This window comes from Rattus norvegicus, chromosome 8 (genome assembly GCF_021556685.1).
Source record: "Rattus norvegicus strain SHRSP/BbbUtx chromosome 8, alternate assembly SHRSP_T2T, whole genome shotgun sequence".
NCBI classification, from domain to species: domain Eukaryota; kingdom Metazoa; phylum Chordata; class Mammalia; order Rodentia; family Muridae; genus Rattus; species Rattus norvegicus.
Window position 1 is genome coordinate 40729947 of NC_141541.1, and position 25587 is coordinate 40755533.

General features: G+C 37.6%; 1 protein-coding gene across 1 annotated transcript; it reads right to left on the reverse strand.

Annotated features, from left to right (window-relative positions):
* Window positions 1–3877: 3877 nt before the first annotated feature.
* Window positions 3878–5488, reverse strand: Pate14l2 (prostate and testis expressed 14 like 2). The gene is made up of 3 exons (NM_001260484.1): window positions 5428–5488; window positions 4475–4588; window positions 3878–4008 (listed from the first exon to the last, which is right to left on the reverse strand). The coding sequence occupies exons 1-3, from the start codon at window positions 5486–5488 to the stop codon at window positions 3878–3880; spliced, it is 306 nt and encodes a 101-aa protein (NP_001247413.1).
* Between the last annotated feature and the right edge of the window lie 20099 nt (window positions 5489–25587).

Here is a 25587-nt window from a genome sequence, read left to right on the forward strand (position 1 = left end):
GGAATATACTTCCCATCATTAGGCTTGACATCCAGGAATTTTATCTACTAAGCAACCCACCAGCCATACAATTATCTGATTTTAAAATTTGAAAGCTTAGATGATTCAGGGTATAAGGGCCTGAATGCCAAGCTAGACCACTGAATTCAAGTCTCAGACTCAACATGGTACAAAGAGATCATGAAGCTCACAAGTTGTTTAGAACATCTATATGAACACTGACATACAGGCTCATACCCATCCACATTCTAAATAAATGTGAAAGTTTTTAAATTGAATTCTCAACAGAGGAATCTTAAATGGCTGAGAAAAACTTGAAAGAAATGTTCAACATCATCCTTGGTCATCAAGGAACTGCAAATCAAAGCAACCCTGAAATCCTACTTTACGCCAATCAGAATGGGTAAAATAAAAAGCTCAGGTGACAGTATATGCCAGTGAGGATATGGAGAAAGAGGAATACTCCACTTCTGGTGGAATTGTGAATTGATACAACCGCTCTGAAAATTAACCTGGCTCTTCCTGAGAAAATTGGAAATAGTACTATCTGAAGACCCAGCTCTACCACTCCTGGGCATATACCCAAATAATGCTCCACCATACAGCAAAAACTTGTTCCACTATGTTCATTACAGTCTTATTCATAATAGCCAGAAACTGGAAACAACCCATTTGTACCCCAATCAAAGAATGGATGCAGAAAATGTGGTTCATTTACGCTATGGAATACCATTTAGCTATTAAAAATTAGAATATCATTGATTTTCAGGCAAAGGAATGGATCTAGAAAATATTATCCTGAATGAGCTGTCCAAAAGGACATGCATGGTATATACACACTGATAAGTGGATAATAGCCAAAAAGTGCAGAATACCCATCATACAACCAAGAGATTAAAAGAAGTTTAATAAAAAAGAGGATCCAAGTGAGGATGCTTCAATCAAACTTGGAAAGGAGAACAAAATATTCATTGGAGCATATGGAGGAAAATACCTAAGTGGAAGGCAGAAGAGAAAGTGCACAGCATCATATATAGGGGAGAAAGGAGAGAATCCCAAAGGGCCAGGAGAATGAATGGAAATATATAGCTAGCATGAGTAGGGATGGAAGTGGGAAGAACCTCTAGAATGTTCCAGGGACCTGGGATGTGCAAGGCACCCAGGAATCAATGTGGGTGACCTTAGCCTAAATACCCAACAAAGGGAGATGGAAAGCCTATACTGAAGACTCCATCTCCTGTAGTTTGAAGTGGCTCCAAGAGGAGGGATGGGAATACCAACCCACCTTCAAAATTTTTGGCCCAGAATTGTTCCTATCAATGAGAAGTGCAGTGACAGAAATGGACCCAAGAGTGAAGGAAGGTCTAGTCTGTTACTGGTCCAATATGTGATTTAGGAGCCTAGCATGGCTATCCTCTGATAAGTTGTACATTTACCTAACTAAGACAGATGCAGAAACTTACAGTCAACCACTGTTCTGAGGTAAGCAACCCCTGTGGAAGAATTAGGAAAAACATTGAAGGGGCCATAGGGAATGGCATCCCCAACAGGAAGAGCAACAGTGTCAACTAACTTGGACTCCAGGGTATTCCTAGAGTCTATACATGGGCTACTCTGAGGCTCCTGGAACATATGAAACAGAGGACCTACTGTCTTGCCTGGCCTCAGTGGAAGAGGATGTACCTAATCATGTAGAGACTTGATGTCCCAGAGAAAGGGATGCCATGGACTGGGGAACATTTTCTCTGAAATACAGAGGAGGGTGAATAAGGTAAAGAACCCTGGGAGCACGGACAAGGAGGAATGGAAACAGCTTGGTGTAAATATATAAATTAAGTTCAAAAAATAATTTAAACAGCATAGAGTCAAATTAAAATTTATAAGATCTACAATATATTACAGAACACTCAAGAACATATGATGATATACTTGTAATCAGAAAACATGATGTAGAATGTATGGTGAGGGCTCCAGACACGGTCAGTAGTCAATTCTTTTTGGCATGCTCCAGGGTCAAGACTCAATAAAGAGCACTGTAAAAAACAAAGTTATAATGATGTCACTATTTTTAAATTTATGACTTTAAAATTTACAATATATAAAAGCATATATTATGACCCATTCAAAAATTTAGGAGTTTGCAGATATATACAATATAACTAAAAGTGTAAGCAAGCTATGTTGCTGTAAAATTAGAAAAAAAATGATGCTGTCTTTTACTCCACACTAGTTCCTGTATCACAGTGCCCCAAGATATCTGGTAGATATATTCATCTCCGTCAGCTAAGCCTCTCACCCCCTTTGCTCTATCCCATATCACACTGCTGATAACTTCTGAGCCTAGCAACAATCTTTCTACCCATCTGGTTCCCAAGGCAGGTTGCCACCATGCCCAAAATATGCATCCCAATTCTGTGGCAGCCTAGTGTCACAGCCACCATGTACTTTCTTTAACTTAAATTGCCACATGAAAGAAGATACAACACAATAACCTCTAATGAAATTGATAAGATATAATTGCCCACCTGGACATACAAATCTCTGTACACATTCATCCCTTAAGTGTATTCATAACACCCTATAAATGTACAGAGAGGAATCAGCCTCCATGTTCTCCCTGCTGCTTCTTCTCCTGCCTTGCTCCAGTCTCCTCTCTCTAAAATTTTTCTCCCACTCACTTTTCCTTCTAGACCAGTGACCGGCCTCATTCTATCTTGTACCTGCCTTCACCTGTATGACATCCTATAAAGCTATGTCTTTGCTGAGTGGCATGGGATTCCTAGAAATTTCATTTTTCACAGTATTGTCTGTGCTTCTTAGGTCGTGCAAAAATGTAAATGTACTGGTACAAATATAAAAGCAAAAAATTTGAAATAGAACCAACTTCAAAATCTATGGAATTACTAGGAATAAAGCTAAAAAGTAGAAATTTCCTGAAGGATAAAGAAGCACATGTGCATGTGACCATTCAGTGGAAATGAACACTGGAAAAGGAGTACTCTCGGCCTATGATATCCGATTCTATTCACTACATGGAACTGAGAATGTCTGATCCATCACATTCAAATATGTCTGTGCCTGTGAGACCATTTCTAGAGATGTCGAAGATATCTCTGACAAAACCTGTTGATGTCATATAATAATGCACTTGAAATTTGAATAGATTATTTATAGATCTGTATCTTGCTTGGTGGAAATAAGACACTTAAGGTAAAGTGATAGTTGTTGAATTTTGTCCTGGTGCCTTCCTACTGTTCTCTGCTTCCTGAAGGTCAAGAGTTGAATATCTCTGTTCCAATACAGCCTAACATTATAAGGTAGAAACTATCTCAAATCATGAGCTTAATAAATCCATTCTCTCAAACTTATTTTGGTAAGGTCACAGAAGTGAAACCCTTCCTATTATATACTCCTAAGTGTATGGATTAGATTGAGGGCAGGGAAATTGTAGTTATCTGGCCTCCCAGTCAGAAACTGATTTTTCAGAGGACAGGTGTCAGGATTAAACTGTCATATTCAATGCTTTTCAAAAATGAGTGCTCAGTGCCCAGTGCTGTGTTTGACAGTCAGAATGTATTTGTTGAATCAGTGTAGATGGAAGAGAAGAAGAAACTTATGCCATATATCTATTGTGTTTGAGGGATATAGGGGAAAAGGGAAGGAAACCATGATGTGAAAATGAGGGAGCACCAGGGTTTGTGGGAAGCATGAAAGAGCTCTCTAGCCTGTTGAACTGTTGATGCTTCAGCACATAATGCTAAGTGAATACAGTTGTTAGTTTGTGTAGTGCTGGCAACTGACTGCCCAGAGTTATGAGATTGCAGGAGCACAGGGAAAGCGTATGAACTCACCTAAAATCCAACAGTACAATTAAGTATCACGGATATGGTTTATTGCAGAAAGACCTGTGTGAGCAACAGTTCATTTTTATTGTCAGACCTCCATTCTCAACAGTCCCTCTGTAGCAAAGATCAGCACATCTCTGGCTTCCAAACTGAATTTTGCCATCTGTAGAAGAAGAAAGTCAAGAGGCAAAATGTAAATATCCGTAGAAAGAGTTGGGGAGTCAGTAAAGAATCAGATGGAAAGCACATCTGAAATATAAGCATAACTGATGTGGGCTCAGTGGGTCACTGTCCCTCAACCATTAACCTAACTCACAGGTGGGACTTTTTTTTGCAAAAGTGCTGAATGGAATTTTAGAATCCAGTACCTACAATACCAAACTATATTAACCCATAATTTCTCTGAGGATCATCCAGACACTTTTCAAAACATTTTTTTCATCATTTGTTTGTTGGTCTAACTATCAGTCAGTGGGAACCATCAAGAGAAGCAAACGGGGTTTTCCCTCCTACTCTTACAGGCAAAGACATCTTCCTTTAATTTCTGCATTTGCCCTCAGCATCCTGGAGATGGGTTCATCACTGTAGGGCAAGCGAGATGACTTTCAGAGCTCTAAGAACTTACATACCTTTATAGGTTATAAGTGAGGCACATTTCTCACCAGGTTGAGCCTCACAGCAACCTTCTCCTCTCTCACAAATCCCCTGAGAATTGAACCTTTCACACTTGATACATGTCAAAGCTGAAAAGACAAAAGCCAGTATAAGGGTCTCATTCAGGATCCAAAATCAAGCACCAACGGGAGCTGAACTTGTTGCTCTGGTAAAAGAAGAAGCAATATCCAGGAAAAGAGTTGTTTGTATGCTGAGATAACACATTTATGAAGGTTCAAGACTACAGGACTTTAAAAGGGAAATGTTGGAAAGGAGATGGAAGGTCCTGCAACTTCATTCCATGAGAATAGACAAAGTTATCAGAATGAAAAATAAAATTCTGATGCAAGTCCCTAATGTAACACACAGCATTATGATTCTGAGGCATCTAAAAGATAGATGGCAGAAAGGGACAAGAGTCTGACATTGCCAGACAGGATTGTTTTCATTGGCACAAACAGCAGAGGGAAGCATCTGTACTACAGGAAAATCCTCATGGAAATTCAGTTTTAAAGTTAGTATTCTATCACACCCGATTGGATGAATCAATTGTTTCATTCTTTTCATCCTGGTAATGACTCTCCTTTCCCATTTCCTATCCAAATTTAAGCCAGTTTGCATGTAAACATGAGGAATTGAAGATGGCTAAGAATTCCAGAAAACATATGTGAAGCAAGGTGGAGAGGAGGAGGAGGAGAGAAACAGGATGACATGCAGCAGGAGAAAGAACAAAGAGAAGGACAGAAAAGTATCTTTGAGTGTGCACAGCTGAAGCAAGGAGAGGAAGTGGATATGGATATCAGATTGAAACAGGGTCATTTCTAATGTTATCCTATTTCATGCTACTCACATCCCCAACGTCCCCTAATCTGTAGTATCAGTGTGTTTTCCCACCAGTGCCAACCACTGCTGTCTGCCAGGATCTTACCTTGCATGGAGCTCACTAGCAAAGACAGGCCCAGCAGGAGCAGCAAGATGTCCTTTCCCATTGCAGTGCAATTGATCTTCAGACCAGAAATCAGCAGAGGAGAAGACAGAGTGCTCAGGACTCATATCAGGAAGGCAGGTATATATTGTAGCCTAGGATAGGAAGAGTGGCAAGTGGGATACCAGGAAATGAGGTGAGCATATAGCCAGAGGGGAGCACAGACTTTTGACTAACTTAATGGTGCTAAAATGATCATCTGTAAAACTTCCATTTAGGCAAAACTTAAATTCAAGGAAAAATGAGTCAGAGTTAATCTCGCCCTTGGTGCTTCCAGGTCTTTTCCGGATCCTGCAGTGAAATCTACTGGCCAGAAGGAAAATTGCCTTCAGGTATGTTTTTTTGGGGGGGGATGTTAAGGTATATCTTGAAGACTGATGACTTCTGAAAATCTAGATAAGGCCTGATATCAAGCAACTATACTCTCCCCTTTTAGAATAAAAAATAAACCCAAAAATACTTTGTTCTCTTTTAATATCAACAACAACAGCAACAAAAACCAAAAACTGATAATAAGTATATCTTTCTGTGTTTGATCACTGCATTCAGCTATTCAAAGTTTTAGTTTTTGCTTCACTTGCCACAACAACTTTCAAATAGGTACTCATGACTGTGAGATTCAGTCTGATGGCCAATACAATGGAAATGTTCTGTGCACTCTACTCTGAATTTCTATGCAGAAAGAAACTACTTGTTACAACATGATACATCAAACTGTTAAAATTCTGTGTTATAGAAATGGGATATATGCCTGCATATAATTTTCATAGTTAAATAAAACAGTTGTGAAACAAATAGCAAATTTATGTTTGTCTTCCAGAGTCATTCTCCTAATAGAGGATATGAAGAAAGGAAAATTAAAGATATTTGGAAAAAGTGTAAGAAAGAAAAACAGCCCTTCGTTGAGGGTCTGGTTTTCCTGTTCTTTTGATGAATCAATAAGCTTCAGGCAGCATGGATAGTCTTAAGAGAGAATAGATTTCCTTAGCACATATCAGATGCCCTAGTTAGATTTAATTACCAAGTTGATATACCCTAGAAAAGGGAATTTCAGTTGAAATATTGCCTGAATCATATTGGCTCATGATTATGACTGTGAGTTTTTGTTGGCTATTTGATATAGGAGGGAACAGTCTAGTACAAACAGTATCATCTTTAGGCAGGAAAAATCTATCTGAGAGAAATGAGTAAGTCAACCAGGAAGCAGTGTTCCTCCATGATTTCTGTCTGTTTCAGATCTTGAGCCCTTGCTCTTAAGTCCTTCAAGGATTACCATATCCTGGAAACATATGGGAAAATAAGCCTTAATCTCTTTCAAGTTGCATTTGGTGATGGTGTTTGTCACAGCAACAGAAAAATTTGGAAAATTATGATGGATGATAAACTAACTTCATTTTTACCACCCAAATGATATATAATGTTGAGTTTCTCACGTTTTTCTCTCATTTTTACATTGGTAAGTCCACCTGACATCTTTGTTTTATATGAAAAATTTCTAAAGATTTTACATTGTTGTAAGCTATAGTCTGAGCAATGTTTAAAAATCTATGGTTCTTATCCACTTTTAGGAAATAATACCCTGACCTAATTCATTTTAAATACAATTTATCCAGACACTTCCTTGTGGAGCTCATTTATACACATGTGGAGTATGAGAACACAAGCCTTCTATTTTAAAATGTGCAAAAAGAAAATGTCAGGTCATGATTCATGCTACCCTTTGCATGCTTCTCTATGAACTAAGACTGTAACTGGAATATCAAAACTGTGTGATTCCTTATCTCTGTTCCCTCTTGGGTGGGAAGAGGAAACAATCTGGATGGATGGTCTCCTGAAAAATAGATTTTAGCTTTGGCCAAGCTTCCTGCCCTCCAGAAAACATTATGCAAGTACAATTTCTAATTTTTGGTCTGTCTATCTGAATTACACACACCCAAACACAAGCATACATGAACAAACACACACACACAGACACACACAGACACACACAGACATACACACACACACACACACACACACACACACACACACACAAAGAGAAAGGAAAGGAGGGATGAACAGAGAAAGACTGTGCCGAAAGGAAAGATTGGGTGAAGACCAAAATCACTTTAGATTACTGTTTGGGAATAAATAGAACTTTGTCCCAGTCTTTCTTGAAAGAATTCTTTTGTGAAGAACCTAAGTTAGAGTCAGCACTATATTTCTATTGGATATTTTTTATTTACATTTCATATGTTATTCCCTTACCTGGTTTCCCATCCATAAGCCCCTTATCCCATCCACATTCTCTTATTTCTGTAAGAGTGTTCCCCCTCCCTAACCTTCCCTACTACCTGCCTCCCCACCCTGATATTCAACAACACTGGGGGATCCAGCTTTGGCAGAACCAAGAATGTCCCCTCCCCTTGGTACCCAACAAGGCCATCCTCTGCTACATATGTAGCTGGAGTCATGAGTGTGTCCATGTGTACTCTTGGGTAGTGGTTTTGTCTCTGGGAGCTCTTGTTGGTTGATATTGTTCTTTTTATGGGGTTGCAAGTTCCTTCAAACCTTTCTCTAACTTCTCCAATGGGGACCCCATTCTCAGTTAAATGGTTTGATGATAGCATTCATCTCTGTACTTGTCACACACTGGCTGAGGCTCTCAGGAGATAGCTGTATCAGGTTCTTGTCAGCACACACTTCCTGTGTTCAGCAATATTGCCTGTGTTTGGAGGATATATATATATATAAGCGCTGGATCCCCAAGTGGGGCAGGTGCTGAATGACCATTACTTCAGTCTCTGCTACAACCTTTCTCTCCATATCACCTATGAATATTTATGTTCCCCATTTTAAGAAAAACTGAAGCATCTGCATTTTGTCCTTCTTCTTATGCTACATATGGTCTGTGGATTGTATCTTGGGTAATTTGAGCTGTTGGGCTAATATCCACTTACCAGTGAGTGCATACAATGTGTGTATTTTTGTGATTGGGTTACCTTACATAGCATGATGTTTTCTAGTTTCATCCATTTGCCTATGAATTTCATGAAATCATTGTTTTATGAATAGCTGAGTAATATTCCCTTATGTAGATGTACCATATTTTCTATATCCACTCCTCAGTGGGAGTGAATCTGGGTTCCTTCCAGCTTCTGGTTATTATAAATAAGGCTTCTATGAGCATAGTGTCTCATGTGTCCTTGTTATGTATTGGAGCATCATTTGGGTATATGCCCAGAAGTGGCATAGCTGATTCCTGAGGTCATAATATATCCAAAATTTCTGAGGAAACACCAGAATGATTTCCAGAGTGGTTGTACCAGCTTACAATCCCACCAAAAATAGGGAAGTGTTCCTCTTTCTCCATATCCTCACCAGCATCTGTTGTCAGCTGTGTTGTTGACCTTAACCATTATGACTGATGTGCGGTGGAATCTCAGGGTTTTTTTGATTTGCATTTTCCTGATGACTAAGAATGTTGTACATTTCTTTAGGTACTTTTCAGCCATTCGATATTCCTCAGCTAAGAATTTTTTGTTTAGCTCTGTACCCCATTTTTAAATATAGTTATTGAGTTATTTGGAGTCTAACTTCTTGAGATCTTTGTATATATTGGATATTAGCACTCTATCAGATGTAGGATTGGTAAAGATCTTTTCCCAATCTGTTGGTTGCCATTTTGTCCTAACAACAGTGTCCTTTGCCTTACAGAAGCTTTGCAGTTTTATGAGATCCCATTTGTCAATTCTTGATCTTAGAGCATGAGCCATTGGTATTTTGTTCAGGAAGTTTTCTCCAGTGCCCATGTGTTCGAGATGCTACCCCCACTTTTTCTTCTATTAGTTTGAGTGTATCTGGTTTTATGTGGAGGTCCTTTATCCACTGGTCTATCTGTCTGTCTCTGTACCAATAGCATGCAGTTTTTTTTTATCACTCTGTAATACTGCTTGAGTTCAGGGATAGTGATTCCCCTGGAAGTCTTTTTATTGGTGCGGATAGTTTTAGCTATCCTGGGTTTTTTCTTATTCCAGATGAATTTACAAATTGTTCTGTCTAACTCTATGAAGAATTGGGTTGGAATTTTGATGGGGATTGCATTAAATCAGTAGATCGCTTTTGGTAAAATGGCCATTTTTACTACATTAGTCCTGCCAATGCATGAGCATGGGAGATCTTTCCATCTTCTGAGATCTTCCTCAATTTCTTTCTTCGGATGCTTGAAATTCTTATCAAACCGATCTTTCACTTGCTTGGTTAAAGTCACACCGAGGTATTTTATATTATTTGGAACTATTATGAAGGGTGTCATTTCCCTAATTTCTTTCTCGGCTTGTTTCTCTTTTGTGCAGAGGAAGGCTACTGAATTATTTGAGTTAATTTGATACCCAGCCACTTTGTTGAAGGTATTTATCAGGTTCAGTAGTTCTCTGGTGGAACTTTTGGAATCACATAAGTATACAATCATATTGATTGCAAATAGTGATATTTTGACTTCTTCCTTTCCAATCTGTATCTCTTTGATCTCCTTTTGTTGCCTGATTGCTCTGGCTAGGACTTCGAATAAGTAGGGAGAGAGTGGGCAACCTTGTCTAGTCCTTGATTTTAGTGGAATTGCTTCAAGTTTCTCTCTGTTTAGTTTAATATTAGCTACTGGTTTGCTGTATATGGATTTTACTATGTTTAGGTATGGGCCTTGAATTCCTGTTCTTTCCAGGACTTTTATCATGGAGGGGTGTTGAATTTTGTCAAATGCTTTCTCAGCATCTAATGAAATGATCATGTGGTTTTTATCTTTGAGTTTGTTTATATAGTGGATTACGTAGATGGTTTTCCATATATTAAACCATCCCTGTATCCCTGGAATGAAGCCTACTTGATGATAATGGATGATTGTTTTGATGTGTTCTTGGATTCTGTTTGCAAGAATTTTATTGAGTATCTTTGCATCAATATTAATAAGGGAAATAGGTCTGAAGTTCTCTTTCTTTGTTGGGTCTTTGTGTGGTTTATGTATAAGAGTAATTGTGGCTTCATAGAAGGGTAGGTTCTGTTGGTAAAAGAGCCCATTATGTGGCCTGTGCAATAAAGTAAGTGAAAGAGAGTAAGGGAGACACAAGTTCTTGTCCTTAAATTCATAGCCTACTGGTAGACTCAAACCTGAAATATTGTATAATAGGGGTAGACTGCTATGGGGAGTATCCTGACTCAATGCTCAGATTTTATCTGTGACAGAGATGGAAAATTATCCTAAGACTGGAAACACTCACCAGAGGAGAAAGATGCCATTGTTGATTCAAATAAATTCTGCCCTGGGTATAAGGTATAGGGAGAGGATGCCTCAGTGGGGAATTCTGTGTTCAAAAAACCTCTAAATGAGTCACAGTGCACAATTATCAAAAGTCTAAAATTTGACAGAGAAGAAAATATTACACCTGAGGCCACAAGGTTTAGTTGAATCCAGAGAAATTGTGGTAAGATTCAAAGATACAGAGATATTTAGAACCTAGGAAACTAAGGAAGCCCGTTTTAAAGCATTTAGGATAAGAAGTTACAGCACTTTCCCTTACTGTATAGGAAACAGAAATCTAGAGGAAGTGAGGAAAACAGGAATGAAAGATTCCTTACATGTATATTTTAGATAGAGCTTAGTTTTTGTGTCTGATGTTTCCAAGCTCCTTGGCTCTTGTCATTCTCATTGAATAAAGATTCCTAGAGGGTTTTCTTTACAAATATAGACAAGGAATTTACCTGTCTTTATAGGACCAATGATCCTAAAACTAAGAGTGAGGTCTTTCACATGTAGAGAGCTGCTAGACATCTGTGATCTAGCATTTCCATAAAAATGTGATAATGAAATCTATTATACTATGAAATTGTACTATGCCAGTTGTGTTTTGAATGAGCATGGCCTCTGTAGGATCATATATTTTAATGTTCAGTTCTAATTTAGTAGACACATTTTGGAAAGATTACAGGGATAACCCTTTTGGAGACATTGTTTGAAGTCTGGAGGTTTGAGGGTTGAAAATATTAACCTGGTCTAGTCTTGTTCTCATTTGCCTGCTAATTATGGATCAGATAGCTGAGGGCTGCTTCCACAGGACAAATAAAATATGGAGGGTATGGAGTTGTTGATTAATCAGTCAGCAGACTTCTTTGAGAGAGTAAAACTTAATTATCTGGGCCAGTGGAAAAGAGAGGGAAACACACACACACACACACACACACACACACACACACACACACACACACACACACACAGACTTCTTTGTGGGTGAGGCTCCAACAAATTCCAACAACTTTATTTTTTTCTCAGCCTTTTTATACCTCATAAGGCAAAAATTATCCCAAACCATGAGTTTCATATTGACCATATACAATCACTAAAAAATGGAAATTGCTACAGGATTATTGATTATATATTCTTCTTTTGAAGTTCATACCTAATACATACTATACCTTTTCCTTCTTTCTTTCCACAAGCTCACCATAATACCAAAGCAATAATCCTATTTTCATTGATTCACAAAGTTTAAGCAAGCTATTTATAGTAGAAAGGTTTTTACTATACTTAACTGACAACAATTTGTATTTACCAAGAAATAGATCATCGATCTTACATCTTATGTTTGCAATCTTGTTCACCTTACATGACTAATTATTTTATTCTCTGTTCTTATACTCAAAATGGAAGTGTTTGCTGTTTGTTCATAACCTTTTTTTTTCATGGTGCACACTGTAACCTGTGACTATATTCCTAGATCTTGTGATCTAGGAACTCAGACTCAATCTAGAATGAGTGTTTTCTTTTGTCATTAAGTTGTACACATCAATTTTTCATTTCCAAATGAAATTACATGCTTATAATCCATAAAAGCTCACTGTTATGTTCAGGTCTGTACTTCCACTGGGAGGAGATCAGCATACCCACTCCCCTCCTACATCATACAGCTTGTCCACCATAACCAGGGACAGAGTTGAGATGGCTGCCCCAATACCTGTGCCAGCTAGGATACACACAGAGCTGAGGCAGGAGCTATCTCCTTTGCTCAAATTCCACCGTTCTTCTGGTATGCACCTTAATCTGCAACTGGGCAGATCCTGCCCCTGGACCTCAAAGCCTGACTGTATTTCAGGGGTTTCCTCCAAGCAAAGAACACAGGAGGTCAGCCATGAACAAAAATACAGGAAGATTGCTCTAACCAGGAGCACAGAAGCCCCTGCTTTAGCCAGGGATACAGAAGACCCCATCTTATAACCACAGACAACAACACCTGTCTCCCAGGAAGCCTCTTTAACACAGACCACACAGCTCTACTTGCCTCAAAGTAGGTCTGCTTCAGTTTAAAACACCCAGGGCAGTTACAACACAGATAACCAGATGGAAAGCAAGCCCAAGCTACCCTAACACACTTGAAGGGCAAGATTCTGACCTAAAATTCTCATCTCATAAGGAAAATAGAGTCCTTTAAGAAGGATATAAATAAATCCCTTAAAGAAATACAGGAAAACAGGTAGAATTCTTTAAAAAGGAAACAAATAAATCCCTTAAAGAAATACAGGAAAATACTATAGAATAGGTAAAAGGATTGAACAAAACAGCCCAAAACCTAAAAATAGAAATAAAAAGAATAAAGAAATCTTGAATAGAGGCAACCCTGAAGAGGGAAAAACATAGAAGAGAGGTCAGGAACTACAGATACAAGGATTACCAACAGAATACAGGAGATGGAAGAGAGAATCTCAGTCATAGAACACACCATATAAGATATCAATCAGTCAAAAAGTAAAAAAAAGGTTAAAAAGTTCCTATCCCAAAACACCAAGGAAATTTGAGGCACAATAAATAAGAATTATTCACTGAGACACATACCTAAGAATTATAGGGACAGAAAGGAGTGAAGATTCCCAGTTGAAAGGGCCAGAAAATATCTTTAACACAACTATAAAGAAAACATCCATAAAGTAAAAAAAAAGAAAGAAAGAAAGAAAAGGAAAGGAAAAAGCTAGCTATAAACATAGATGCCTTCAGAATACCAAATACTTTGGACCCGAAAAAATATCCTCTTGTCATATAATAATCAAAAATACTAAATGAACAGAATAAAGTACAATAAAACCTGAAATGGAAAACGAATAACATATAAAGGCAGACCTGTCAGAATTACACCAGACTTCTCAACAGAGACACTAAAATCCAGACTCGAAGAGACCCTAATTGACAACAGATGCCAGCCCAGACAACTATACCCAGCAAAACTCTCAGTCACCAAAGATGGAGAAAACAATATATACCATGTCAAATCTATATTAAAACAATTTATTCTACTAACCCATTCATACAGAATATAATAGAAGAAAAATTCCAACATAAGAAGGGTAACTACTCTCAATAAAGCACAAGAAATTAATAACCTCACACCAAATCCAAAAGAAGAGAAACACACACACACACACACACACACACACACACACACACACACACTATTACCTCCAACAACAAAAATAACAGGAACTAGCAATCATTGGTCTTTAATATCCCTCAACATCAATGGACTCAATAACCAATAAAAAGGCATGGACTGGATGTGCAAAAAATAATCCATTTTACGCCATACACCATAAAACCTAAGGAAATAAAAACAGTCAATTAGAAACCTCCCAACCAAAACAAGCCAAGGACAAGATGGATTTAGTGCAGAATTCTACCAGACCTTCAAAGAAATGCTAATTCTAATACTAATCAAGCTATTCCACAAAGTAGAAACAGGAAGAACACTATATGCTTCATTCTATGAAGCCACAGTTACTCTAATACCTAAACCACACAAAGACTCAAGAAAGAAAGAACTACAAACCATTTCTCTTATGAATATCTATGGGAAAATAGTTGATGAAATTTCACAAACAGAATCTAACACATTAAAATTGTCATTCATGACAATCAAGTAGGCCTCATCCCGGGTGGCATAATATATGAAAATCCTTCAGTGTAATCTATTCCTATATGAACAAACCAAAAAGATAAAAATCACATAATCACTTCATTAAATGCTGAAAAAGTCTAACAAAATCCAATACCCCTTCATATTAGAAGTCTTGGAGATAAAAGAAATTCATGGCACATATCTGAACACTAATATACAGAAACCCAACAGTTATCATTAAATTAAATGGACAGAAACTTGAAGCAATCCCAGTAAAATCTGGGAAAAGACTGCCCATTTTCTCCCTATCTATTCAATATAGTACTTGAAGTTGGGCCAGAGCAACTACATAACAAAAGGAAGTCAAATGGATACAAATTGGAAAAGAATAAGTCAAGGTATCACTCTTTGCAGATGATATGATAATACTCATGAGCAACCACAAAAATTATACTAGAGAACTCCTACAATCGACAAAAAACTAAAGCAAAGTTCCTAGATATTAAATTAACTCAAGCAATTCAGTAGTCTTCTTTTATATAAGCAATAAACAGTCTGAGAAAGAAATTAGGTAAAGAACACCCTTCACAATAGTCATTAATAATAAATATCTTGATATAACTCTAACCAAGCTAGTATGTAAGACAACATTTCAAGTTCCTGAAGAAAGAAATTAAAGAAGACCTCAGAAGATGGAAAGATCTCCCCCGATCATCAATTGGTAAGAATAACATAATAAAAATGGCAATCCTACTAAAAGTAGTCTACAGATTCCATGGAATCCCTTCCAAAATTCCAACACAATTCTTTACAGATGTGGAAACAGTAATTCTCAACCTCGTACAGAAAAACAAAATACCCAGTATAACAAAAACAATTCTCAACCACCCCCTTCTGGGGGTTGGGGATTTAGCTCAGTGGTAGAGCGCTTGCCTAGCAAGTGCAAGGCCCTGGGTTCGGTCCCCAGCTCCGGAAAAAAAAAGAAAAAAAAGAACTTCTGGGGGAATCATCATCCCTGGCCTACAGCTGTACTATAGCTCTATAAAAATTGCATGGAATTGGTAAAGAGACAGAGAGGTCGATCAATGAAATCGAATTGAAGACACAGAAATAAACTCACACACCTATGGACACTTGACCTTTGAAAAAGAAACCAAAACCATACAGGGGAAAACAGAAAGCATCTTCAACAAATGGTGCTAGTCTAACTGTCAGCATGCTTGTAGAAGAATGCAAATTGATCCATACTTACCACTTTGTACAAAATTCAAGTTCAAGTGGATTGAGGGAATCCACATAAAACTAGATACACTGAATCTAATAGAGGAGAAAGTGGGGATGCATTGTCACAGTGGCAAATTTTGTCAACAGAACATCAATGACAAATAAGACCTTATTAAATGGAAAAGCTTCTATATGGCAAAGGACAACATCAGTAGGACAAAACAGCAACCTACCAATTGGGAAAATACTTTCACTAACTCTACATCTGAGACAGAGGTAATATCCAAAATATATAAAGAACTCAAGAAGTTAGACTCCAAAATCTCCAAAAAACCCAATTTTAAAAATTGGGTGCAGAGTTAAACAACAAATCCTCAACAAATCTCAAACAATCACCAACCAAAGAAGTACATGATCTTGTCTTTGACCATCCCCCCACCCCATCACATATGTAGCAGAGTACTGCCTTGTCTATCCTCAATGGGAGAGGATTTGCCTACTCCTGTAGAGACTTGATGCCCCAGGTAAAATGAATGTGGATGTAAGGATGTGGATTTTGGAGGTGAATGGGGTGGCTGGGTGGGTTGGGGAGAACTTTCTTTGGTAAAGGAGATGGCTAGTGGGGTGAAAAACTCTTGGAAGATGAACCAAAAAGGTGGGAAACATAAAAAATGTATAAAACAATTTAAAAATAATTAAAAAATCTGACACTGACATATATTTTATATAATTGACAAAAAATTAATATTGTATTTACTTATATTCATATAGATTTTGTATATTGATGCAAATTAAAGTTATATTTTGGTATAGCACACTATGCATTCTGTTTTCAACTCCTATTTGAGGTATTTTACCTAGGTGATTCTGAAAAATAAAATGTTAAGTTGTAGTCCTTTAAAAGCTGCTATTACAAGTTTATTTAAAGTAATTAAAAATGCAAGTTTACTGTAAATCTAACAAGTGGTCTTATAGGTACTAGTTTAGTTGCTCACAAAAATAACATTTATTTGGTCTCATATAGATATATTCAAGGATAATTAGATAATAAATAGTTAGATACAAACAATTCAAATATTTGATAGACTTCAGAAACCTCATAGACCTTCAGAATGTGACACTTGATGATGTGTTATCAATTAGTGCCTTTGACTTTGAGAAAGGTCTGCTCTAGGCAGGACTCCAATTCTTCTTCAAAGAAGATGATGAACACTGAAGAGTCTACATATAGAATTTTCTTTAAATATGGCAAACTAGCCACTGGGCAAAACTGCCTTTTCTTCAACTGCAGGCAGAATGCTGTCCAATACAAACAAAAATGGATACATGAACGTTGATTGTTGAACTTCGCAAGACAAGGTAAGCAGTTCTTCATAATTTCTGCTTTCCAAAATATACTGGGTCAGAAGGGTGAATATGGACGCTCCAATATTATAGAGACAACTTTGGGGGACTGTTCAGACCACCAACTCTTCTTTCTTTTTGTTTCTATAGTTTTAGAATCTTCTTGTGTACACTTCCTGCAGACTCAGGAATATTTACTCCTTCTCAGATCTATGAGATTTAATAAGATCTATGGGGTTTAATAAGAGATAGTTACAGTGTCACATATAAGTTAGAAGAGGAAGCTGCTTACTAGCTTGCTCTTCATGGCTTGCTTAACCTGGTTTCTTGTAGGACTGAGGAACACCAGCCTAGGTTTGGCACTACCCACAGTGACCTGGGATCAAAACATTAATCAGTTGCCTGAGATTCCCTCTTTTCATAAATATTCTAGCTTTTGTCAAGTTCACACAGAAAGTAGCTAGCACAATCAATCTCTTGTTAACTTGATGTGCAAATGCATTACTGTTTAACCATAAATTCTTCTTTCTCATTCATCCTCAATATCTTATATTTATATTATGTTATGACATAAAATTTGGGTACAGTGTCTAGCAGCCTTCCAGCAGGTGATCTCAAAATTCCTTTGAGTCTCACAGCAATGGATCTCCATTAAAAAATTAGTAAATAGCTGCCAGAAAGATATACTTTGGCCACTAGGTGGCAGAGCAGAAGCAGATTTAGCAAGGGTGATCTGGTACTCTGCATTACCCGAGACTATCTGCTTAGTGAATGACTGGGTGAATCCCATTGACTGCTTGGGTTATATGTAAAGGGGTATATGGTGAGGTTGAGCTTTGAGAGGTTATGTCCTCTCTTATTGTTGTGGAGGCAAAAGAAACTCAAAGTAATAGAATTGGTGTTAATAGACTTGTTTAGGAGACATTAAATAACACAATGCAGAATTTGGGTAAGGGGTAACTGATTGCCCCCTACCTGTAATATCCCAAAGATAAGTCATATGCTAAACAGGACTTTGGCAGATTAATTAAACTTAGGATGCTAAAATATAAATGTTTATTCACCAAGATTTATCAACCATTATGTTCCATTATCATAACAAACCACCATCAAAAGGGCAGTTCAAGGGAGGTTACTTAGGTTCACAACATCATTAAGTTCTGGTCTGTCCTGAAGTGCCCCGTGTTCTTATCAGAAAAATCAGAATACTTTCACCTGTCCAAATGATCCTAGGTGACAAATATTCACAAAATAAGCAAGCAAACAAACAAACAAACAAACAAAAAAAGTTGGAGTACTTACAAAATAGTTCTTGCAATATTTTTTATTGTAGAAATCTCCCATCTGCCCAAGTAGGCAGATTTGTATTCTTCTGTCTCTGTTTAAATTGTTCAAGTATAACCAAGGCAGGAGCTGAGGTTAAGAATAACAGTATATGTAAAATGCACAATCCAAGGTATTTATAAACTAGTGAAATTTTCTATTCAAGACTGACACTTTTTTATTCATTAGCTACTGCCAACCAGACATTTCAGTGACAAGATTTCCTTTATGTCTAAATGAGTAGAGTGATTGATTACTGAGAAGACTTATTATTTTATAACAGGAGGATGTCACTAGAATGGGATTATACCTTCTGCCCCTTCTGTCCTCTCCTTGCTGTTGGGCTTCTTAAAAATGAGAGATTCTCAAAGATAGCTGGGCTGGTGCTCCTGGAAAGATGTTCTGATTGTCAGATTGAGGTGGTTGAGGCAGTGAAGAGCAGCAATTAGAACCGTACTTTATTCAGAGATGAATTTTAAATACTCCATGCTTGCATTCCCACATCTCCTTTCTACTATTACCTCCTTGTACTGTACCTACCAAAGCCTTCTTCATCCTTCAGGGTCCAGTGCCTTTCTGCCAATTTTTGTCTTCTTCATCTTCTGTTCTCCAACACATTCCTCCAACTTCTGTCTCAAGACCAATACTCATTGTCTAGTTATTCCAGCTTATTTTTTATGGTCTGAAAGTTGGATTTGACTCCAGGCAAAGAAGGTTCTTTTTATTTAGTTTTAATTAATTATTTTATTTATTTACATTCCATAGTTCGCCTGCCTCCCAGAGTTCTTCACCCCATTTTCTTTCTCTTTTGTCCATGAGAGGGTGTTCTCACATCCCCCTGTCATCCTGCTTTCCTGGTGCCTCAAATCTCTACAGAATTAGGCACATCCATTCCCACTGAGGCCAGACAAAGCAGTCCTTTGCTATGCATGTCCCAGGGGCCTCAGATTAGCCCTTGTATGCTCTCTTTCATTGTTGACTTAAACTCTGGGAGATCCCAGGGGTCTGGGTTAGGTGAGAATATTGATCTTCCTATGCATTTGCCATCTCCTTCAGCCCCTTAAAACCTTCCCATAACTATTCCATAGTGGTTTTCAACCTCAGTCCAATTATTGTCTAAAAGTACCTGCATCTGGCTCAGTAAGCTGCTGGTTGAGCCTCTCAGAGGACAGCCATGCTAGGCTGTTGTCTATAAGGGCAACATAGCATCAGCAGTAGTGTCAGAGTTTGGTGCCTGGTCATGGAATAGATCTGAGTTGGACCCATCAGTGGACAGCCTTCTCTTTAATCTCTGTTCCAATTTTGTCCCTGCATTTGTTTTAGAGAGAAACAATTTCAGGTCAATAATTTTGAAGGTGGGTTAGAAACCTAATCTCTCCAATGGGGGGTCATGTCTGATTATGTAGGTGGTCTCTTCAGGTTCCATTTCCCTACCATTGTGCATTTTGGTTAAGGTCACCTCCACCGAGTCCTGGGAGCACTTCACATCTTAGGTCTCTGGGGCTTTCTAGAGGTTGTCCCTAACCCCAGCCCCCAGAAGTTACATATTTGCATTCATTCTCCTGGCCCTCTGGGCTTCTCTCTTCTCTCTCCCCACAGCTGATCTTGTCTCTCTTCACATTCCCCCTCTTCTCTCCTACCCAGATCCCTCTTACCCTCTGACTTCCATGATTATTTTATTCCACCTTCTAGGAGGGATTGAAAAATAAACAGTTTGGACTTCCTTCATAATAAATTTCATACAGCCCATGGCTTGTATCATGGTTTTTCTGTACTTTTTGGCTAATATAGACTTATAAATGCATACATACCACTTGTGTTCTTTTGGGTTTGGGTTATGTCATTCAGAATAATATTTTCTATTTCCATTCATTTGCCTGCAAAATTCATAATGCCCTTATTTTTAATAGCCAAATATTATTCCATTGTGTACATGAACCACATATTCTGTATTCATTCTTTGACTGAGGAACTTCTGGATGGCTTCCAGTTTTATTACAAATAAGGCTGCTGTGAACATGGTGGAGCATGTTTCTCTGTTATATGTTGGAGCGTTTTTGGGGTATATGCCTAGTAGTGATATAGCTGGGTCTTTAGGTAGAAGTATTTCCAATTTTCTGAGGAACTGCTACATTGTTTTCCAAAGTGGTTTTACCAGCTTGCAATCCCACCAGCAATTGAGGAGTGTTCCTCATTTTCCACATTTGTACCAGCATCTGTTGTCAACTGAATTTTCATTCTTAACAATTCTGATTGGCGTAAGGGAGAAGAATCTCAGGTTTATTTTGATTTGCATTTCTTTGATCACGATGGATAAGGAACATTTCTTTAGGTGCTTCTAGGCCATTTGAGATTCCTCAGTTGAAAATTCTTTGTCTATTTCTGTACTGCATTTTAATAATGCTATTTAGTGTTCTGGTGTCTAACTTCTTATGTGCTTTGTACATATTTGAAATTAGTCCTCTATTGGATGTAGAATTTTTAAAGATCTTTCCCACTCTTCAGTTTGCCATTTGGTTTATTGATAGTGTCCTTTACCTTCAAAGAGCATTTCAATTTTATAAGGTCCCATTTGTCAATTTGTGATCTTAGAGCATAATCCATTAATGTTTGGTTCAGGAAATGTTCCCCCGTCCAGTTGTTTTCAAGGGTCTTTCTTACATTCTCTTATATTACATTCACCTTATATCTTTTATATGGAGGTTCTTGATCCATTTTGCTTTGAACTTTGTAAAAGAAGACAAAAATGGTTCAATTTGCATTCTTCTGCATGCTGACCACCAGTTGAACCAGCATCATTTCTAGAAAGTGCTGTTTTTTTTTCTACTATATGGTTTTGGCTTCTTTGTCAAAGATCAAATGACCATAGGTCTGTGGGTTCATTTCTGGGTCTTCAATTCTATTCCATTGCTCTACCTGTCTGCTCTGTATTAATACCATGCAATATTTTATCACTATTTCTCTGTAGTACAGTGTATTTATGGCCATCTCTTTGCCTACATTAGGGAAGTTTTCTTCTATGATGTGTTGAAGATATTTTCTGGCCCTTTGAACTGGAAATCTTCACACTCTTCTATTTCTGTAATTCTTAGGTTTGGTCTTTTCATGGTGTTCTAAATTTTCTGGATGTTTTGGTTAGGAACTTTCCTAACTTTATATTTTTCTTTCTCCAATGTGTCAATATGTTCTATGCTATCTTCTAAGCCTGAGATTCCCTCTTCAATATCTTGTAATCTGTTGATGATTCTTGCATCTGTGATTGCTTATCTTTTTCCAACATTTTCCATCTCCAGAATTGTCTCCCTTTGTGATTTCATTATTTTTTCTATTTCTGTTTGTAGATCCTGGAAGATTTTGTGCCTTCACCTGTTAGATTATATTTCTTTAAGGGATTTATTTGTTTCTTCTTTAACTGCTTCTACCTGTTTGCCTCTGACTTTTGTATTTCTTTAAGGGAGTTACTTATATCATCCTCATTGGCCTATAGATCAGAATCTTGCTCTTCAAGTAGGTCAGGCAATCCAGGTCTTGAATGTTGGTGTAACAGAACCAACATAATTGTTGATACCAAATTATGTTGTCTCCTATTGCTTACATTCTTGCACTTGCCACTCTTGCACTTGGTTACATATAGTACTAACTGGTCTGGATATCTTAGCCTGGAACAGACCTTCTTTTGGTGAGAATAGCAGTGTGAACTGAGTATGATCAGGTCTCCTGGGAGGCAGGCAGTGTTGTCTCTGATTAGGTCAAACCTTCTATGTTCCTGGTCAGAGCAGACCACCTTTGTCCCAGGTTAGAGCAGGCCTCCTGTGTCCCTGGTTAGAGCAGTTTTCCATTGTCCCTGGTTAGGGCAGAACTCCTGTGAGACATACAGTCAGGCTATTGGGTCCATGGTAGGGGCAGACAAACTGATCTGTGCAATTCACCTGTGTCCCTGGTTAGGGTAGACTTTGTAGCAGATATTTAGGCTGTGGGGTCAGCAGCAGGGCAGGCACACCAATCTGTCCTCGGTGTAGGTATAGGTACATACCAGAAGGACAATGAGTGCAAAGAAGTTTCTTAACATGATGAAGTTGGTGAAAGAATCTGAAGAGTTTTTCAATGTCCCATGTGGTTAGATCAAGAACTCTGTGTGACATCTTTGATCTTTGTCCTTACTGCCTTGTCCACCCTCAACATCTAGGCTCAATAAATTTCCTTGCCTGCTTCAAATCATTCCTTTCATGAGTCAAAGTTCTTGAACCTCCATCAAGGAGTCAGCTAAGTATTCATTTGTTTCCTTCCTTCAGCATTCATTTGTTTTTCTCCATGGTCATTTTTTTAATACTCATTTATCAGAATGATTTGCTCACTTCTGTCTCATACTTAAATATCAGCCCTGAATAAGTGTCTTATACTTACTTATTCTTTTTATTCTCTGATATGTCCTCAGTGTTTATGTCAAATCTTAGGGAATTTGTGAGAAAAGGAAAAGTACGTGCGATTAAAAGTGCCCAAGAAAGTGTGTATTGGGTAAGCTCTGAAGGTTTATAAAAACCGGGACTTCTCAAAGTGATCCCCTTAATCTCTCAACTATTTCTAGATTCCTGGAGGAAAGCAGAGAATGTGGGATAGTGTTTCATTGTAACAGTAGAAAAATAATCTCCATTGCGTCTATATTGGTTGCTACTGGTTCCTAATCAGACCAACAAGCTATGAAGAGAAAGAGGATGCCCTTAAAAGGGTCTCCGGGTGGTTCTTGGGGGACGTTTGGATGAACATACACAAAGACGGCCAGATGTAAATTCTGTAGAATCACTTAGACCTCTTAGGAATTTGAGTTGTGCCTTTTAGAAAAACTAGGAGGGTGAGAAATGATGCACAGAAATTTCATTAGTCATCTCAGAATAGCATCTGAGAGTTTGGGCTATCCATTTCCTGAGTAACTGATTCTTTTTACAGATCCCCCACCTTTTTACTGTGTCACCTGACATACTTCGCTAAGGTCCAGGATACAGTTTGTATTACAAAATTGTGCTGATGGAGGATTCAGTGAGGCTCTTGCTCTGAAACATATAAAAGGACGGTATGTATTACTAAGACAAATTATTGTGTAATAGGTTTTAGAAGTCTGGATATTTATGCTGTTCTACTTTATGTAAGACCTCAGAACCTTTCTGTACATCTGTAGCCTCTAAACACTTTGCAAGCTATTAATAAGCTCTGGGACCCTCTCATCCTCTTCCTGAATGTGTATTGATGTTTCGCTGGCTTAAGTTGAGGTAGATAGATGTTCTGTCCTTATTCCCATCATAGATTTTCTCCATTTTCTTTTCAGATTTTCTCCACTTCTCAGATTTATGGTTTCCTCCCTTCTCTCCATACATGTACACAGCATTTAGCACATAGCATGCTTTCCACCTCCTTTCTTTATTCTTATTCATTTTGAAGAAACACATCATGTTTGAAAAACACTAAATTTGGGGTTGGGGATTTAGCTCAGTGGTAGAGCGCTTGCCTAGCAAGCGCAAGGCCCTGGGTTCAGTCCCCAGCTCTGAAAAAAAGAAAAGAAAAAAAACCCCTAAATTTTCATGAAAGTTCTTCAATGGTAAACATGAGAGATTTGATGTCAATCCTTCAGTTAATGGTGAATATTCTGCCAGGCTAGCAAGCAAACAATAGCTTCAGAATCTTCTTCTCTAGTTAGAATGCAGGACATATTATCAGATAGTTTCTAACTGTTTTTATCTGAAACTCTCAATAAAATAGAAAGGAAGGTAGCATTTATTTTAGCAAATTAATTAAGAGATTTGTTTTCCCACACTGACAAGAATACAGGATAATCAAATATTTCAACTCATCTTCTCATACAGGAAGCACAGCTGAATTTAATAGGAAGGGAACAATACAAACTGTCACTCTAATCACCTATTTCCTCTTTCTGGATGCTATGTGCCAGGATTCTGCAACCTGGTAATAATCTGTCCAAACTGTGATTCCATAAATGGCTTAGACAATGGATCAGATCATAGACCTCACTTCCTAATTGTCTCAGGAAATGTCCTCACAGACACACCAGAAACAATATTGTGGAATCTTTTAGACTCCTCAGTACTATCAAGAGACTAGGATTATACATCACTGATTGAAGATGCTTCTGTAACACAGTGTTCTTTTCTACTATGTGTTCACACACACATGGGATTTTTGATCCATCTGGAAATTTACTTTTTAGCTTGATTCTTAGTAATTATATAGATTCTGAAATTATGGCTATCTGGAATTTGTATTTCTGGATTTTTTCTAATGGATTTTGTGTTCAAATTAAAAAAGTAGATAGTGATGCTTTTGAGAAGCCATGCTACTCCCCTATGTTGCCCTGCAGACATAGCCCATTTACTGTTTCAAGTGAATGTCAAAGCATTTAGAAAAATGGATATGTTATATGTGTTTGTGTGTATTTAAACATAAATATTATATACATATTATATTTTATAATATAAATGTTATATTATATAAATATTATATAAATAATTATAACCCTCTTTAATAGTTCCATTTGTTAAATCATGGTCTGACCATATCTGTAGCCTTGCACCTGCTGTCAACATCATATATCTAAGATTTCCTGCTTATTTATCTCATCTTACCTAGCCCCAGCTTTTTAAAATAATCTTTATTTTTACATTGGGTATATGAGGGTATTGTCTGCATGCTGTCCATACACCATATGAATACAGTATTTTGAAGGCTATATGCAGAGTCAGATTTTCCTGGAACTAAGCTTACTCTCTATTGTGAGGAGCCATGTGATTATTGAGTGTTGAACTCTGGTCATACACAAAACAATAGTCTTCTTAACTCTTGAATGATCTCTCGAGTTCTTGTCTTCATTTTTAAAATTACGCAAGTAGGGAGCTATCGAAATAGGTTAGTCTGTAAAGGTGCTTTATAACACATAGTGAGAGGAGAAAATTGTTTTCTGCAATTTGCCCTTTGACTTTCATGCATGTATTAAATAAATAATGTAAATAAAAGTAACATTTACTTGAAAACATTCAAAATAAATGAAATATAAATAAAATCAATTAATTACTGTACCATTTTCATGCTGTAAAACTTATCCTTTTTGAGATGTGCCCTGTTCTGAAATATAGCACAGATTTACTATCTCCCGTCCACCATTTTTAAAATTCAGAATATTTGTATCATTTTCAGAAATCCCTCTGTTGCTTTATTGATTATGTCCTCATATCAGACTCTGATACATTACTTTCCCGTTATTCTATGTTCTTGCATTGATATAAAAATGCTGTCT

What these genes read in the sequence shown, in the direction of transcription:
- Pate14l2 (NM_001260484.1), bottom strand. Translation starts at nt 5,488, where the DNA reads ATGGGAAAGGACATCTTGCTGCTCCTGCTGGGCCTGTCTTTGCTAGTG. An exon ending in GCTAGTGAGCTCCATGCAAG is followed by an intron (nt 4,589 to 5,427) that starts GTAAGATCCTGG and finishes TTGTCTTTTCAG; the next exon opens with CTTTGACATGTATCAAGTGT. An exon ending in CTCACTTATAACCTATAAAG is followed by an intron (nt 4,009 to 4,474) that starts GTATGTAAGTTC and finishes CTTCTTCTACAG; the next exon opens with ATGGCAAAATTCAGTTTGGA.